The sequence below is a fragment of the Notolabrus celidotus genome, chromosome 12 (assembly GCF_009762535.1).
Source record: "Notolabrus celidotus isolate fNotCel1 chromosome 12, fNotCel1.pri, whole genome shotgun sequence".
Taxonomy (NCBI): Eukaryota; Metazoa; Chordata; class Actinopteri; order Labriformes; family Labridae; genus Notolabrus; species Notolabrus celidotus.
Genome location: NC_048283.1, coordinates 1,764,524 through 1,778,923, shown reverse-complemented (window position 1 = coordinate 1,778,923; position 14,400 = coordinate 1,764,524). Strand labels below are relative to the sequence as shown.

General features: G+C 44.8%; 1 protein-coding gene across 1 annotated transcript in view; it reads left to right on the top strand.

Annotated features, from left to right (window-relative positions):
• Positions 1-14,400, top strand: part of si:ch211-113g11.6 (uncharacterized protein LOC559008 homolog) — a 95,253-nt gene that overhangs the window by 72,136 nt on the left and 8,717 nt on the right. The window contains exon 8 of the mRNA XM_034697530.1: positions 9,859-9,974. Within this exon, the coding sequence (XP_034553421.1) occupies positions 9,859-9,974 (116 nt within the window). The remainder of the gene's footprint in view (positions 1-9,858; positions 9,975-14,400) is intronic.

The window sequence follows — 14,400 nt, the reverse complement described above, 5'->3', positions numbered from 1 at the left end:
TCCTATTGAAGGTCATAAAGAGGCATCAGTATCATTTTCAGTTCAAAACTCCTCACAGGGCCTTTAAATGATTCATGTAGTCGATCAGATATCAGTATCAGGGTTTTACCAAGTATTAAAATCATCAACATTTCACTCTTTTAACACTTTTACTTTTGTAATATCTTAAGTTAAATAATCTAACCTGCAAAAAAAGTCAAAAGAAAACATTCTTCATGTGACCACTAAATCTGATTCTCTTGATTCAAATAAAAATGCCAGGAATGCAAAATACAGGTCTGCATTGCACTTTTACAACGGTCCCTGAATGCACCTGCAGTGACAGGCGCTCTGAAATGCATCTGCATCTTTGATGCCAAGGAGTTGATCCAAACTTACTAAATGTGTCTGATGTTTCACCAAACTGGATTAAATCAAGCTGTAGATGCAGAGCCCCCCCCAGTATAATGGTAGGGGAAACACTGGTGATGTGCTACATACAGTAGACTTCCTGCCTTTCATGAACGTCCTCCTTCGGACATGTTGGGGTTTGATGTCCCAGTTATAGGCTGGTATTTTAAGTCTAATCTTGTGGGTCTTGTTGTTTAATTGGGGCCCCTTTTTTTTTGTAAATGTCCAGCAGCCGCTACACTCAGAGGGATGAAAGATGAACCTACAAGAAAGCAGGTTGTGTCTGAGGAAGATCAAGTGCTCGTACAGAAGCAGATTGACTTCCCTGATGCTGAGGCTAATTGATTCCTTTAAAAAGCCGCCGAGTTTTTTTGTCAGTAAAAAGCGTTATTACCAGAAAAAGATACTGACATCCACCACTTCTCTGAACACTTAATAGGTTATAATGATGCTGCTCATTCACCAGAGATTTGCACAATTATATGAAATGTAGCTCTATTAGTCTTGGGTGATCTGGGGAAGGCTGGTGATGCAGACTTTGTGGTTTGAAATCTAAACCTCGGCTTTTGTTTGCAGATCTTTTATGAAAGATTGACTGAAGCTTTTTCATGGAGTCTTTTTAGTTTGGCCTCTGCTTATTTGTTAGGATGCAATATGAGGCGGATTGGATTTTCTGAGATATTTCATCTGAATCTAATAACTGGAATATGAAGCGATGCAGAAAAAGATGAATCCAACATTAAAGGCGACTTGTAGCCTTCAAAGACCCAGACAGCCGACGGCGGCTACTTGGTCTTAAATGTTTGATAACTTTTGAACCGCTGATCCTATCAACAAGCTTTACACACTCAGTTACAGCTGAGTGATTCTGAGTCATTCTCAGCTTTCCACTGATACCACATTTTCAGGAGAGTCTGGCAGCCCCCAAATATGGTCTAGGTATTTTAGGGTGGGGTGCTGGTTGGCCTAGAAGTTTAAGCATGCGCCCCATGCATAGAGGCTATTCTCCCCAAAGCAGTCATGCTGACTTCTTCTTTTTTTAAGTTATATTTTTGGGCATTTTTGCCTTTATTGGATAGGAAGGCTGGAGAGAGACAGGAAATGTGGGGAGTAGAGAGCGGGGGAAGACATGCAGGAAATGTTCGACTAGCCGGGAGTCGAACCAGCGACCGTAGCCTCTATACGTAGGGCGCTTAGACCGCTAGGCCACAAGCGCCCCTCAGTCATGACTTTTTGCTGTGTCTCCCCTCACTCTCTACTTTCAATATTTCCTCTCCTTTCAGCTGTCTTATCAGTAAAGCCAAAAATACCCCCCAAAAATGTTAAAAAGAATTATTTCAAGGGTTGGTAGCCACGGAAAACTAGCATGAATCTGAATGTAGCATTTCTTCTGGGCTCCGTCTAATTTGATTAATTTGATTGGTTTCATGATTTGGCTCCTGATGGCAGGGATTGGTTGGTGTTTTCCCAGGTATACTCCGGCTGTAGATAGCAGCTTTTTTTCTTATTTCTAAGAACACATTATGTATTGATTGCCATCGGGACATAAAGATCATTTTAACAAGTATAACAGAATGTGGATCTAAATCTGAACCCCAACCTCAGCTTTAAGTCAAAATGCTTACAAAAGCTGCACATGCACAAAACTCCCCATCTTTCTCCATCTATCTGAGCTGCATGTGTGGATGCAAACAGCAACATTTTGCACCCCAACTTTATTTACCCCCAGGATATTTATATCCTAACAAGATTTTCCCCTGCCAGCTCCCTGGTGACATTTCAGCAAGAAGTCAAGATGAGCTGATGGTTGAATGCAGCAGGAAATATTCAGAAAAATTCACTGCCAGTGAGAGGGGAGAGGGTGATGACATTTATCATGACCGGTGCCCAAGCAGTGGGATGTTCGTGCATGTATGAGAGGCTGCTTCATTGCATGTAGCACTGATATCAAAGCTTGCATTGGAATCTGCTGATTTTCCCTCCATCTTGAATATGTGGTAACTACTTCACCAACCTTTTAACGCCGTGTCATGCCTCCTCTGACACCTCCCTCCTTCTATCTGACATGCAGGGAAAACTTCACACTCTGCAGGATTTGTGAGAATAGGCAACTTTGGAAACTTTCCAAGGCAGGATGTCCAGAATATTTTTTTGTGTGTGCAAGTTTTCAGGATTGCATGAAGGAAAGGGACGTATGTGTTCTGAGTATTCAAGCTGCATGCACATATTTCAGTACAGCCCATTGAGTTGTAACCTCATATATGCTCTAAAGCATAGCACTAAACACACAGCAAACCTCACCTGTTGGAGTAAGATGCAACAACAACATGTCTCTTATCTCTGGTGTCTTCCCCCGCCTGCTCTGCAGCGGTCAAAGTGAACTCAGGTGACCTTAAGTGAGTCAGCTCACTGTTTGCTGAACTGTAGAACACTTAGCTCCACAAACAAGGGCCAGATAGAGCCTGGAGTGCAAGAGACATACATTCACAGCCTCACACTGAAGTTCAGCTGCACAAAGACGTGATGCTTTTTAAAGACGGGAGGAAAAGCAGCATAGGGTGTATGAAAGGTTATAGACTCTCATTAGCCACCGTGAATCTGGAGCAATTAGCCTCAGAGGGCGGCATCTGCTAGAAACGGAAAGAAAGAAACAGTCAGACGTGAAAGATTTCTTTCCCCCCGAGTGACTCACTGACAGATTGACCACCAGAAGAAGAAAAGCTGCTCAGGCCGGTTCAGTCATGGAGGCGATACAACAGAGAGCTCCCCTCGGGGACAGAAGAAATGCCAGTGTTGTACACTTGTTTGGAGCTGACTTTATGTTCCCGATCAGAAGCTATTTTCTTTTCACAGCGTGACAGGCGAGGTGGAGGCAGCTCAGAGGTTAGAGAAGGAGACCAACGTGGCTCCCGGCTGGTAGAAATATGGATTCGGGAGGTAAATGACTATAACTCAGAGTTTACACCTCAGAGAGAAGTGAAGCGGCGCTGCTTAGTAAAAGAAGGTGAGAGTTTAGCTCAGCTGGAGGAGTGTATTTATCAGGCTCAGTCTTTTGTCCAGCAGTCAGAGCTTTAAGTAGTGAGTGTGTTTATTAAACGGTACAATGGGAGTTGTGTACCATGAAGAAAATGCATCAGCTCAGCAAACTCTCCCCGGATAAATAAACCTAAAAACAGATTCTCTCAGCAGATGCAGTTCAGCATTGTCACCCCTTTTTCTTCCCCCAGAACGTCTTGCTGCTATTTTTGTGCTGACACATGCTTTTGATAACAGAGCTGAAAATAGCTGCAGACTGGATTAAAGAATCGTGTGAGAATAAAGTGGTTGAAATAAGGAAAGTTATCTTTAACTGCGTAGAGAAAAAGAAGAAGACTTATGAGAAAGAAAAGAAAGAGAGACAAGCCGTTGACAGCAAGAACCTGAGCGCATAATTACAAATGAGAAAGTGTCTCATGCAGGGAGAATTCAGGAAATGAAGATGCTGGATAAAAAGGTTCCACTGTAATCACATTTTCACAGCAGGGGGGGGGAGGGCGGCGTAATCTAAGAACGTGACAAAAGACGGAACAAGTTGGAACAGCTTTCTGCAGGGAGCTTTTTAAATCTGTAAAGTCATTATTTGGGAAGTCAGGAGGAGTCGTCTGAAGGCAGGGATTGAGGTGATGCAAATAAAAAAGTAAGATTAACATCTTCATTGAGTTGGAGTGCTAAGAGGGAGTGTAAACAGTCTGTGAGGATAATGCTGTCTGCTGTGGTAAAAGCTTATAATGCATAAAAAGCACAGATGCTCAAAAGGTGGATGAATCACTCCTCTGTTTCCAAGTTTAAGCATCCTGCAAGACAGGAGTATTGACCGGCGGTGCAAAGCTGCGTGAAGGTACAGATAATTCCAGCAGGCCTGCGACGATGCTCAGAGGATACTTGGAAAAAAAAATGGAAATCCGATTTATGATGCAGACTTCATTTGGAGCAAAAAGTCACCATGAGAGTGCTTATGATGCTCTGCTTCATGTTAAGAGAGACACTCAATGATATTGTTTTCTTCATTATGTGACACTAACACCTGGACTAGCCCTGCATATTGATAAGCAAGGCAAGGCAGCTTCATACACGAGGGTGCCTCATAATACATTAACCACTGATACATTAACAAAACGGCACAGTACAGATGGGTGCTACAAACAATTGAGGTTAACTTCGGCTGTCCGCGACCCTACCATGGCATTACTCCGAGCTCTTCACTCTCGTCACCGCGCACAATAGGCACACCGAGATCCAGAAACACACCAAGGAACACTGTCCTGGAATGCAATTCAAAGTTAATCTCACATAAGCTCAATGAACAACTCTTAAAGGTGACATATTCTGCTCTTTTTCATCAACATATATTGGTCTAAGAGGTCCCCAAAACATGTCTTTAAAGTTTATGCTCATAAACACACTTTGAAATCAGATTCTGGTCTGCCTGTAAACCCCTCTTTTTCAGCCCTCCTCAGAACATACTGTTTTCTGTGTCTGTGCCTTTAAATGAGAATGAGCTCTCTGACCACGCCCCCTCAGGAAGTGGGTGTGGCCTCAACTCTCCAGCACGTTGATCTAATGTTTACATGTTGGCTGAATATACACGGCTGCTCACAGACCCGCGTTACTTCAACCCTCTGAATCTGATCCAGAATCTGATCCTGACGGAGAGACGCCTGCAGCAGGACCTTTCTGAACCATTGGTCACAGATTTAGTGTTTCTTGTTGTTTTATTTGTCAGTATGTCGACGTGTGTCTTGGTACACAGCTACCAACATGTAGCTATGTGGCTATGCTAACTAGCGCTAGCACTTATCCATGATAAATAAAATTCATCCACTAGATCTTCAAATCTGCAGACGTGGGGAGTAAAAGCGACCTTTGTGTTTATTGAGACAGCCTACAACTAGCATGCCTCCCTCCTAAGCTCCTTGTTAGCACACATGTGTGCAGGGAATGAAAAACAGAGGAGGGGTTGAGTTGTATTTTATACAGTCTATGGGCTGAAGAAGCTCCGAGCTCTGACTTCCTGTTACAGACCGGATGGTGTTGTGACGTATGAAAGGTGGAGAAATCAGAACAGGGGCAGAATGGATTCTTTTCATTTTCAGGGGGGTTTGTAGACAGGGACACATATTTCAGGTAGAGAACCATTAAAAAGCCCATTTTGCATGATATGTCACCTTTAACACAACACGGCTCGTACCTGCTCACGACCTGGAAGTACTGCAGAGAATGGAAGAGGTACATTTATCCCTGCAAACGCAACAGCTTAGCGCAGATGATTGGTTCCCACCCAGCTGTGGGGCATAACCTGCTAATCGGCTGGTTACATTCATAAACCATCAGCAGGATTTTAAAGTCTATTCTCTGACAGACAGGAAGCCAGTGTAGGGATCTAAGAACTGGAGTGATGTGGTCTACTTTGTTGGTCCTTGTTAGGACTAGAGCAGCAGCATAAGGTATGAGCTGCAGCCGTCTGATGGACTTTTTAGGGAGTCCTGTAAAGACCCCGTTACAGTAGTCTAGTCTGCTAAAGATGAATGCATGGAGGAGTTTTTCTGCATCCTGCTGAGACATGAGTCCTTTAATCCTTGATATATTCTGAAGGTGATAGTAGGCGGACTTTGTAACTGTCTTAATGTGGCTGCTGAGTCTATGATCACACCAAGGTTTCTGGCTTGGTTTGCACATTGTATGGTTGCAGATTGAAGAAGAGCAGTGACCTTTAACCTTTCTTCCTCCAAAAACAATCATTTCAGTTTTTTCTGTGTTTAACTGATTGATTTGTTCAATGCATCCACTCAGTGTTTGTATGGGACTTTAATCCGCTGGTGATAGACGGCCAGTCATCGATTATAGACCCAAATAATTACTGAATCAGCTTTTCTAGGTAGCACAACTCTTTTCAACTCAAAACACACCATTCAAGTCTTAACACAAGCCATATTTTTACCCTGGCTTTCAACATTAACACAGTAAGAGTCTCCTCCAGTCTTTCGTGGCAGGAGAGGAGGAAGAAAAAGAGATGAGAGGGAGAGAGAGAGAGAAAGATGAAGTGCTCCAGGGGAAAGGTTTTAAGGTGAGGGACTAAAATGTAAATGAGAGAAAGCTCACACAGCCCGGCTCTAACTTTGGACTGTGAAGCTGAATGTCACAGTCGGTGTTTAAAGTCGACACGTCAAACGCTCACGCACGATAAGAGAGGTCTGCTTGACAAATCTTGCGGGGAGCTCTTTTCATTCCAGCGCTGAGGGTGAAATGCCTCCAGACTTCAAAAGTTCGAGGGTGCAGAAGTGTTGCTTTGGCCACCGCTGACTTGCTCTGCCTCACTTTCTGGTGCAAGTCTTAGCAGAGATGGTTTGGATGCAAGATGACTCACCCCCTCAGCAGCTTAGCTCTAAGAAACAATGCATGAAAAACATACACAATAACCAACTCATGTTTGGAAGTTAAATTCCTCTTAAAAAGGAATTAAAATTAATCTTGGTTCTTCTTTGCTGCTTTGAAACAGTAGCAGCCATAATTCATTCATGGTGGCAGCACAGCACATCAATCAAGTTGACCTTTAAGGGCCGGTCAGTGCATTGAATAACATTATCATCAGTGCATGATCCCTCATATTTGGTGGCATCAGGAGCATTTCTGATTCTTGCAGAGGTATCATTTAGATCCAAAGAAGAAACATAAGCTGAAAACCAAGCTAAAAGTAACACATCCTAATGTTTAAGCTAGCTGTTGCATATTAAGCTGCTCATTACTGGTGCACCAAAACATGTACATAGCATTAGAATTCCTGCAGGAGATACATTTCATGAAGGGTTTTTTCATGCAATGACCAATATGTTTTTTTGAAACAGACCTAAGTTCTTACACCAAGCATCTCCCGTTCTGTTCAAACTTTGTGCTTTTCAGAACTGGACAGATATCCAAGGTTTGCTAGTTTGATTGAATTAAAGAAGTGGTTCATGTTTAAAGTTAAAATGTTGGATGTCAGCACCAAATGTTGGAAAACTTCCAAACTGGTAGGGCAACAATGTTGGAGTAATCCCAAGATGAGACTGCAAGTTTGTTCAAAACGTCACACAAGAATTAAACCAGACAAGCAAGAGATTTTGCGCAATTTGTGACATCACAGATTGCTGACTCTCCACAGCCCTCAAAGACCAAGACAGCTGCCGGCGGATACTTGTTCTTAAATGTTTGATAACTTTTGAACCGCTAATCCTATCAAGAAGCTTTGAAAACTCAGTTACAGTGGACATTCTCAGCTTTCCATTGATTTGTCCCATTCAGCATTTCTAAAATAATTTCAGAGTATGGCGCCCCCCAAAGATGGTCTAGGTCTTTAAGGGTTAAATGAGCGTAATAAAGAGACACTTATCAAACAGAAATGTCCTGCTCTGTTCTTTGTTGATGGAGATTATTTTTGTCCCTTTCCAGACTATCTGGATTGGATGCTAGGACCAAAACATACAACTATATTTCATAAATTGTCATTTAAAATAGAGAAATCTGACATGGTTGCAAGGCAACAGTGGAAGAGTGCTTGGTTCCTGAGTGCATGGGGGCCTTAAAGGTGACATATCACGCTTTTTTCATCAATATATATTGGTCTAACAGGTCCCCAAAACATGTCTTTAAAGTTTATGCTCAAAAAAAACACTTTGAAATCAGATTTTGGTCTGCCTGAAAAGTCCTCTTCTTCATTCCTCCTCAGAACACTCTGTTTTCTCTCTGACCACGCCCCCTCAGGAAGTGGATGTGCCTCGGCTGTCCAGCACGTTGATCTAATGTTTACATGTTGGCTGAATATACACGGCTGCCCACAGATCACTTCAACTTCAACTTCAACCCTCTGAATCTGATCCTGACGGGAGAGGCGCCTGTTGTTTTATTTATCAGCATGTCGACGTGTGTCTTGGTACACAGCTACGAACATGTAGCTATGTGGCTATGCTAACTAGTGCTAGCACTTATCCATGATAAATAAAAATCATCCACTAGATCTTCAAATCTGCAGACGAGGGGAGTAAAACCGACCTCTGCCAGAAAGGCAGTGGGACCTTTCTGAAGGATTGGTCACAGATTCTGTGTTTCTTGTTGTTTTATTTGTCAGCATGTCGACGTGTGTCTTGGTACACAGCTACAGCTACGACATGTAGCTATGTGGCTATGCTAACTAGCGCTAGCACTTATCCATGATAAATAAAAATCATCCACTAGATCTTCAAATCTGCAGACGTGGGGAGTAAAACCGACCTTTGTGTTTATTAAGACAGCCTACAACTAGCATGCCTCCCTCCTAAGCTCCTTGTTAGCACACATGTGTGCAGGGAATGAAAAACGGAGGAGGGGTTGAGTTGTATTTTATACAGTCTATGGGCTGAACAAGCTCTGAGCTCTGACTCTGTTACAGACCGGATATTGTTGTTACGTAACAAAAACACTGAAGTCTGAAACGGCTCGTTTCACACACATTTACAGAAAGTTGGAGAAATCAGAACAGGGGCAGAATGGATTTGTTTAATTCTCTGGGGGTTTGTAGACAGGGACACATATTTCAGGTAAAGAACCATTAAAAAGTCAATTTTGCACGATATGTCACCTTTAAATAGACAGTTGCTGAAATGACAGTCTCATAGACAGCAGCCTGAGATGAGTAGAGTGTTTGAGCTGTAGATCATGTAGTCTCGACACCTTTATTAAATTTTCAAGACCACATTTTGACATATAGCTTGAATAAAAAAGGAGCAATGAGACCCTGCTCTGGTGGCACTATTCCAGAGTAAGTTTTTATGAAACAACCATAAATATAACGTGAACTTTACAATGCAGAAGTCGATAAGGAACCCCAGAGAACCCTTTAGAAACCCTGAATACAATAAGATTCAAAATCCAGACTTTAGTCAGGGCTTTAAAATCTCTCTACTAAGGCTGTGAGGAACTTTCTTCTTCTGTTATTTCCATTGGGGATGATACAGAGAAGATTCATGTACAAAACTAGCCCAAAGTTGTGGACACTAAATGCCCTGTATAGTACAAATCTCACCCACTGTACGAACATCTCTTGATCTCCACTGCTGAATGCATTGAAGCAGCTCTACGGGGCTTTAACTCAGAGTTCCTCTGTTGTTGTGCTGCAGATTTGGCTCCATCCATCGAAGGTTAGACAAGCACAGAGCAGCTCTGCCTTCACAAACGCCTGTTCAAAAAAAACCTCAAAAGCAGCAGCCGACCATCTTGCCTTTTGCTCTTCAGGGTGTGTGAGGAGTGGAAGCTGTCCAAGTCAAATCCATATATTTATAAAAACGCTTTGGACAGCACAACAAGGGCGGCTCGGGCAACAGTAGAGAAAAACACGATGCACATTTTTAACATATGACACCAAAGAGCTCATGTTCCTGCACTTCTTTTATGATGTCTTCTCTTTCCTTGCTTCTACAGATCAAGGCAAGGTCCTCAAAGTTCTCCACAGCAGTGAGGGGGTCTTCGTGGTGTCTCAGTACTCTCTGTTCCACAATGAGGGTCCTGTTCTAAACATGGCCATCGACTCTCCAAAGGTACGTAGGGTCCTGAAACCCCGGGGGATAAAGAAGGGAAATGAGTGGCTTCTTATGAATACTTGGTTGTAGTGATCGAACATTTGTTGTCCTGGAATGATCGCATTGAATTTGACAAAACAGATCATTTATTTATGCTGCTGTGTTTTTACATCTGTGATCTTGAGTATCCCACCGTGCTTAAACACAACATGGCACATGTGTCAGTCCACTTCAGAGACTCTATGAATCATGCTAAGGCTGGATCAAAAGCCCTTTGAAGACCTCTGAATGTGCTTTTTGGTGTTTAAAATGTTGTTTCTAAAACTTGTCTCTCTGTCTTGTCATCTATGTTGTAAACTGAGCTGCTGTGATGCAAGACAGATCTCAGACTCAGCCTGACACTGAAGTCATATCCTCATATCTCTAACTAAACAGCCCTGGAGAGGCTTCAGGCCGTCCTTTAGTCTTGTAGAGCAGATTAGTAATGGCACAGCTGTGTGTAGATACAACGGCGTGACCAATGTTCTCCCTCCGCCGGAGGTAAAAAAACACGAAGATGAAAGACACATGATTTTTACATTTTAGCATTTGTGAGGAGTTAGTTTTTAAATATGATCTTAAAGTTATTCCTCACGTTAATAATGCAGAATTTATACATCTTCAAACTGAGGTTCTGTTTCAGTGTATTTTAAGCTTTAACACAAATGGGACACAGATGAGTGAATCCATTACCCCAGTAGAACCTGTTTTGGTCTCAGTTTTCTTTGAGTGACTTTTGATTACCTGTGTAACTTTCTAGCTGTTCCTTATTGTGTTTCAGACTTATTCCCTCTCTGTGTGTTCTCTTTGTTTTAAGCTGACCTCATGTCTCCCTTGTGGTTTCAGTGTTTCATGTCTTGTGTTGTCTTCCCTGTGTGTAAAGAGTTTCCTGTTTTATCTTGTTACTGCTCCCTGTGTTCCTGGTTGAGTTTTACTTCCTGTTCCTCGTTGGTCTCACCTGTGTCCCCCTTACTCGTTACCCAGTGTGTGTTTATAGTCTCTGTGTTTCCTCCCTTCTCAATCAATCGATCTTTATTTGTATAGCGCCAAATCACAACAAACGTTATCTCAAGACGCTTTTACAAACAGAGCAGGTCTAGACCACTCTATGTCAAATTATGAACAGAGACCCAACTTCAAGACAGGGTAAGACTCAGTCTGACCCCACCTTAATCCATCATGAGCATTGCACATCACAGTATTTAGCAAGTTACAGCGGAGAGGAAAAACTTCCTTTAACAGGCAGAAACCTCCAGCAGAACCAGACTCATGTTAGACAGCCATCATGCTGAGACCGAGTTGGGTCTGGAAAGACAGATAGAGGGGAGTAAGAGAGAGAGGTGATAGTGATGAGACAAGTAGTAGAAGCTGTTGCCGCTGGAGTCCAGCACGTCCGTATCAGCTGGAGTCCAGATCGTCCGCAGCAGGAGGACGCCTACGGCAGCTCAGAGGAATCTACGAGACAAGGGAGCTCAGGGACTCCAGAAAGGTCTATGGTTAGTAACTTTAATGGGACAGGCAGAGTTGAAGTAAGTGATGAAGGGGTTGGGGGGAAGGGGGTGAGCTAGGATCCCAGTGTGTCAGTGTGCCAGTTCCCCTGGCAGTCTAGGCCTATAGCAGCATGACAAAAGCTGGTCCAAGCCTGATCCAGCTCTAACTATAAGCTTTATCAAAAAGGAAAGTTTGAAGCCTACTCTTAAAAGTAGAGAGGGTGTCTGCCTCCCGGACCCTGACTGGTAGATGATTCCAAAGGAGAGGGGCCTGATAACCTTCTGTGTCGGTTCATTGCGTGTGTGTGTGTTATGCGTGACGTGTGATGTTTCATGTCTAGTTGATTCCTGTGTCCCCAGTATTTCTTTCTGTCACATTGGGGGAAAGCCAAAAGGAGGACCCAAGTGCAGACTTCACAAATAAATAGTTTTAATTAACAAAAGAAGTCTCAGTAGGGAGGCCCAGACACTGGGAGGATACCTGAGATATAATCCTTCAGCTGGCCTTGATCTTCCCCGTGGCCTCCTCCCACATGGACATACCCGAAACAACTCCCAAGGGAGACGTCTTGGGTCCCAAAAGCCAGTTTCCATAACCGGGGATCAGACCGCCAAGGCCCCCGCATTGGCTGCTGCCCCATCCCCGCTGCACCGGACCCCTCTGACTCCCCCTGCGGATGCTTAGCCCACAGGAGGATGAACCCATGTCACCTGAACGGGGCCCCATGTGTGAAGGCCCAGCCACCAGGCACTTGCCTGTGGGCCTAAACCCCTGGCCTGGCTCTAGGGTTAGGCTCCAGGGGCCCTCCAGACAGGGTTCACTTGTTCTGCTTATTGTTCTTCATCAGGAGTCTGGGGAGCCACACTTTGTCTGTCTCCTCACCTAGGACCTGTTTGCCTTGGGAGACCCTACCAGGGGGCAACATAGCTCCTAGGATCATTAGAGCGCTCAAACCCCTCCACCACGTTAAGGTGGCGACTCATGGAGAGGACAAACATCAACAAAAACTTACTTAACTTAAGAAACACTGGGGACACAGGAACACAGGAATCAACTACACATTAGATATCTCTTTCTACACATCACACACACAATGAACCGACACAGAAGGGAGAAAACACAGAGACTATAAACACACACAGGGTAACAAGTAAGGGGACACAGGTGAGACCAACGAGGCACAGGTGATGACAATAACAAAGGAGGGGAAACACAGGAAGTAAAACTAAACCAGAAACACAGGGAGCAAAAACTACAAAATAAAACAGGAAACTCTACACACAGGGAAGACAACACAAAACATGACACACTGAAACCACAAGGAAGACATGAGGTTGACTTATAACACACAGAATACAGGCGGGGCCTTAGTGTGTGGCTCGGCCCTACTCGTTGGGGGTCCATCGGGGCTGGGTGGGTGGCTGGTGTCCCTGTCACCCTCCGTCCCCCTGCTGTCCCCTCCCCTGCGGGGGCCTGGTCCACGGCCGCCCGGGTTTCCCGGGGGTTCCCTCGCGGTCCTCTTTGGGGGGTGGGGTGGCGTGCAGCTGGGGGGGTGTTACTACGGCAGCCATTGTGGTGTCCCCCCATGCCCCCGCGGCCTGTTCCATCAGTCGCGGGGCGCAGGTGGGGGGAGTGGTCGGGCCGGCTGGGGGGGGCGGGGGGGATGGTCCTGCCGCCTCCGCCCCCGCTCCGGCGCGCCGGTTGACGGGCTCTGGTCCTGGTCCTGCCCGGCTGCCTGGCTGTCTGCTCCTGGTGCTGGGCCCCCTCGGCCCTGGTGGCTCCTTTGGCTCTGTCTTGGGGGGCTGTGGGGGCGGTGTTGTGTAGGTGTTCCTTGGGGGGGCTGCGGGATATCTCCCCCCTCGCCCCCCTTTCCTCCTGCTGGGTGACCTGGGGGTCGTCCTGGGTGCTCCGGCGGTACCTGTTTGCTTCCGGTCTGGGTCCTTGGCTTGTCCCCTGGCCTGGGTCTTCCGCGGCGCGTCAGATCCTTCGGTCTGACTGCTCTCGCGGCCCGGGTGCTGGGCTGAACCGCTCGGCTGATCTGACCCAAGTGGTCTCATCTGCACCAGTGGTGGTCTTGTTACACAAATAGAACACAGCACGGCGGCAACCCTCTGCGACCCAAGCTTCAGTAATGATTGTGGACACTAAGGGTTGCTTAATCATTAGTATCACCCCACGGTGTTGTTGGCGTCATGGTGAGATGGTCCCTCTCCATCTAAGTGTCTTAGGTCTCTCTCTCCTTCTCTTTCCCTGTCCCTTTGTATATCCTTATGTAATTTTTCTTTTACTTTCTTTTACTTATTTTTTTTTGGTCCACTTAGGTGTGCACGCCCTCTTTTACAGAACATGATATTAGCTGTCAATAAAAGATAGGCCAGAGTTCTAAGAGGGATGGTGATGGTCGCATGCACACAGTCACAAGCACAGAAGAAAAATGTTTTCTTTCTTTTCTTTTGCTGCAAGAATAAATTGCATTAATATTTGACAGTTTGTGACAAACATGACACAAACCAGAAATATATATGCAGACAAGAGAAAAAAGAAGAAAAGAAAAAAAAAACAGAATACAGAGAGGACACAAGACTGAAACACAAGGAACATATAGAATCTCTTTGAGTCGCCAGCATAACGTGGAGGAGGGATTTGAGTGCTCTAATTATCCTTAGAGCTATGTTGGGGGCAATTGCCCCTGATAGGGTCTCCCAAGGCAAACAGGTCCTAGGCGAGGGGACAGACAAAGTGTGCCCCCCCCAGAATCCTGATGAAGAACAACAACCAGAACAAGTGTACCCAGGGAGCAAAAACTACAAAAATAAAACAGGAAACTCTTTACACACACAGGGAAGACAACACAAGACATGAAACACTAAAACCACAAGGCAGACATGAGGTCAACTTCTAACAAACAGAACAC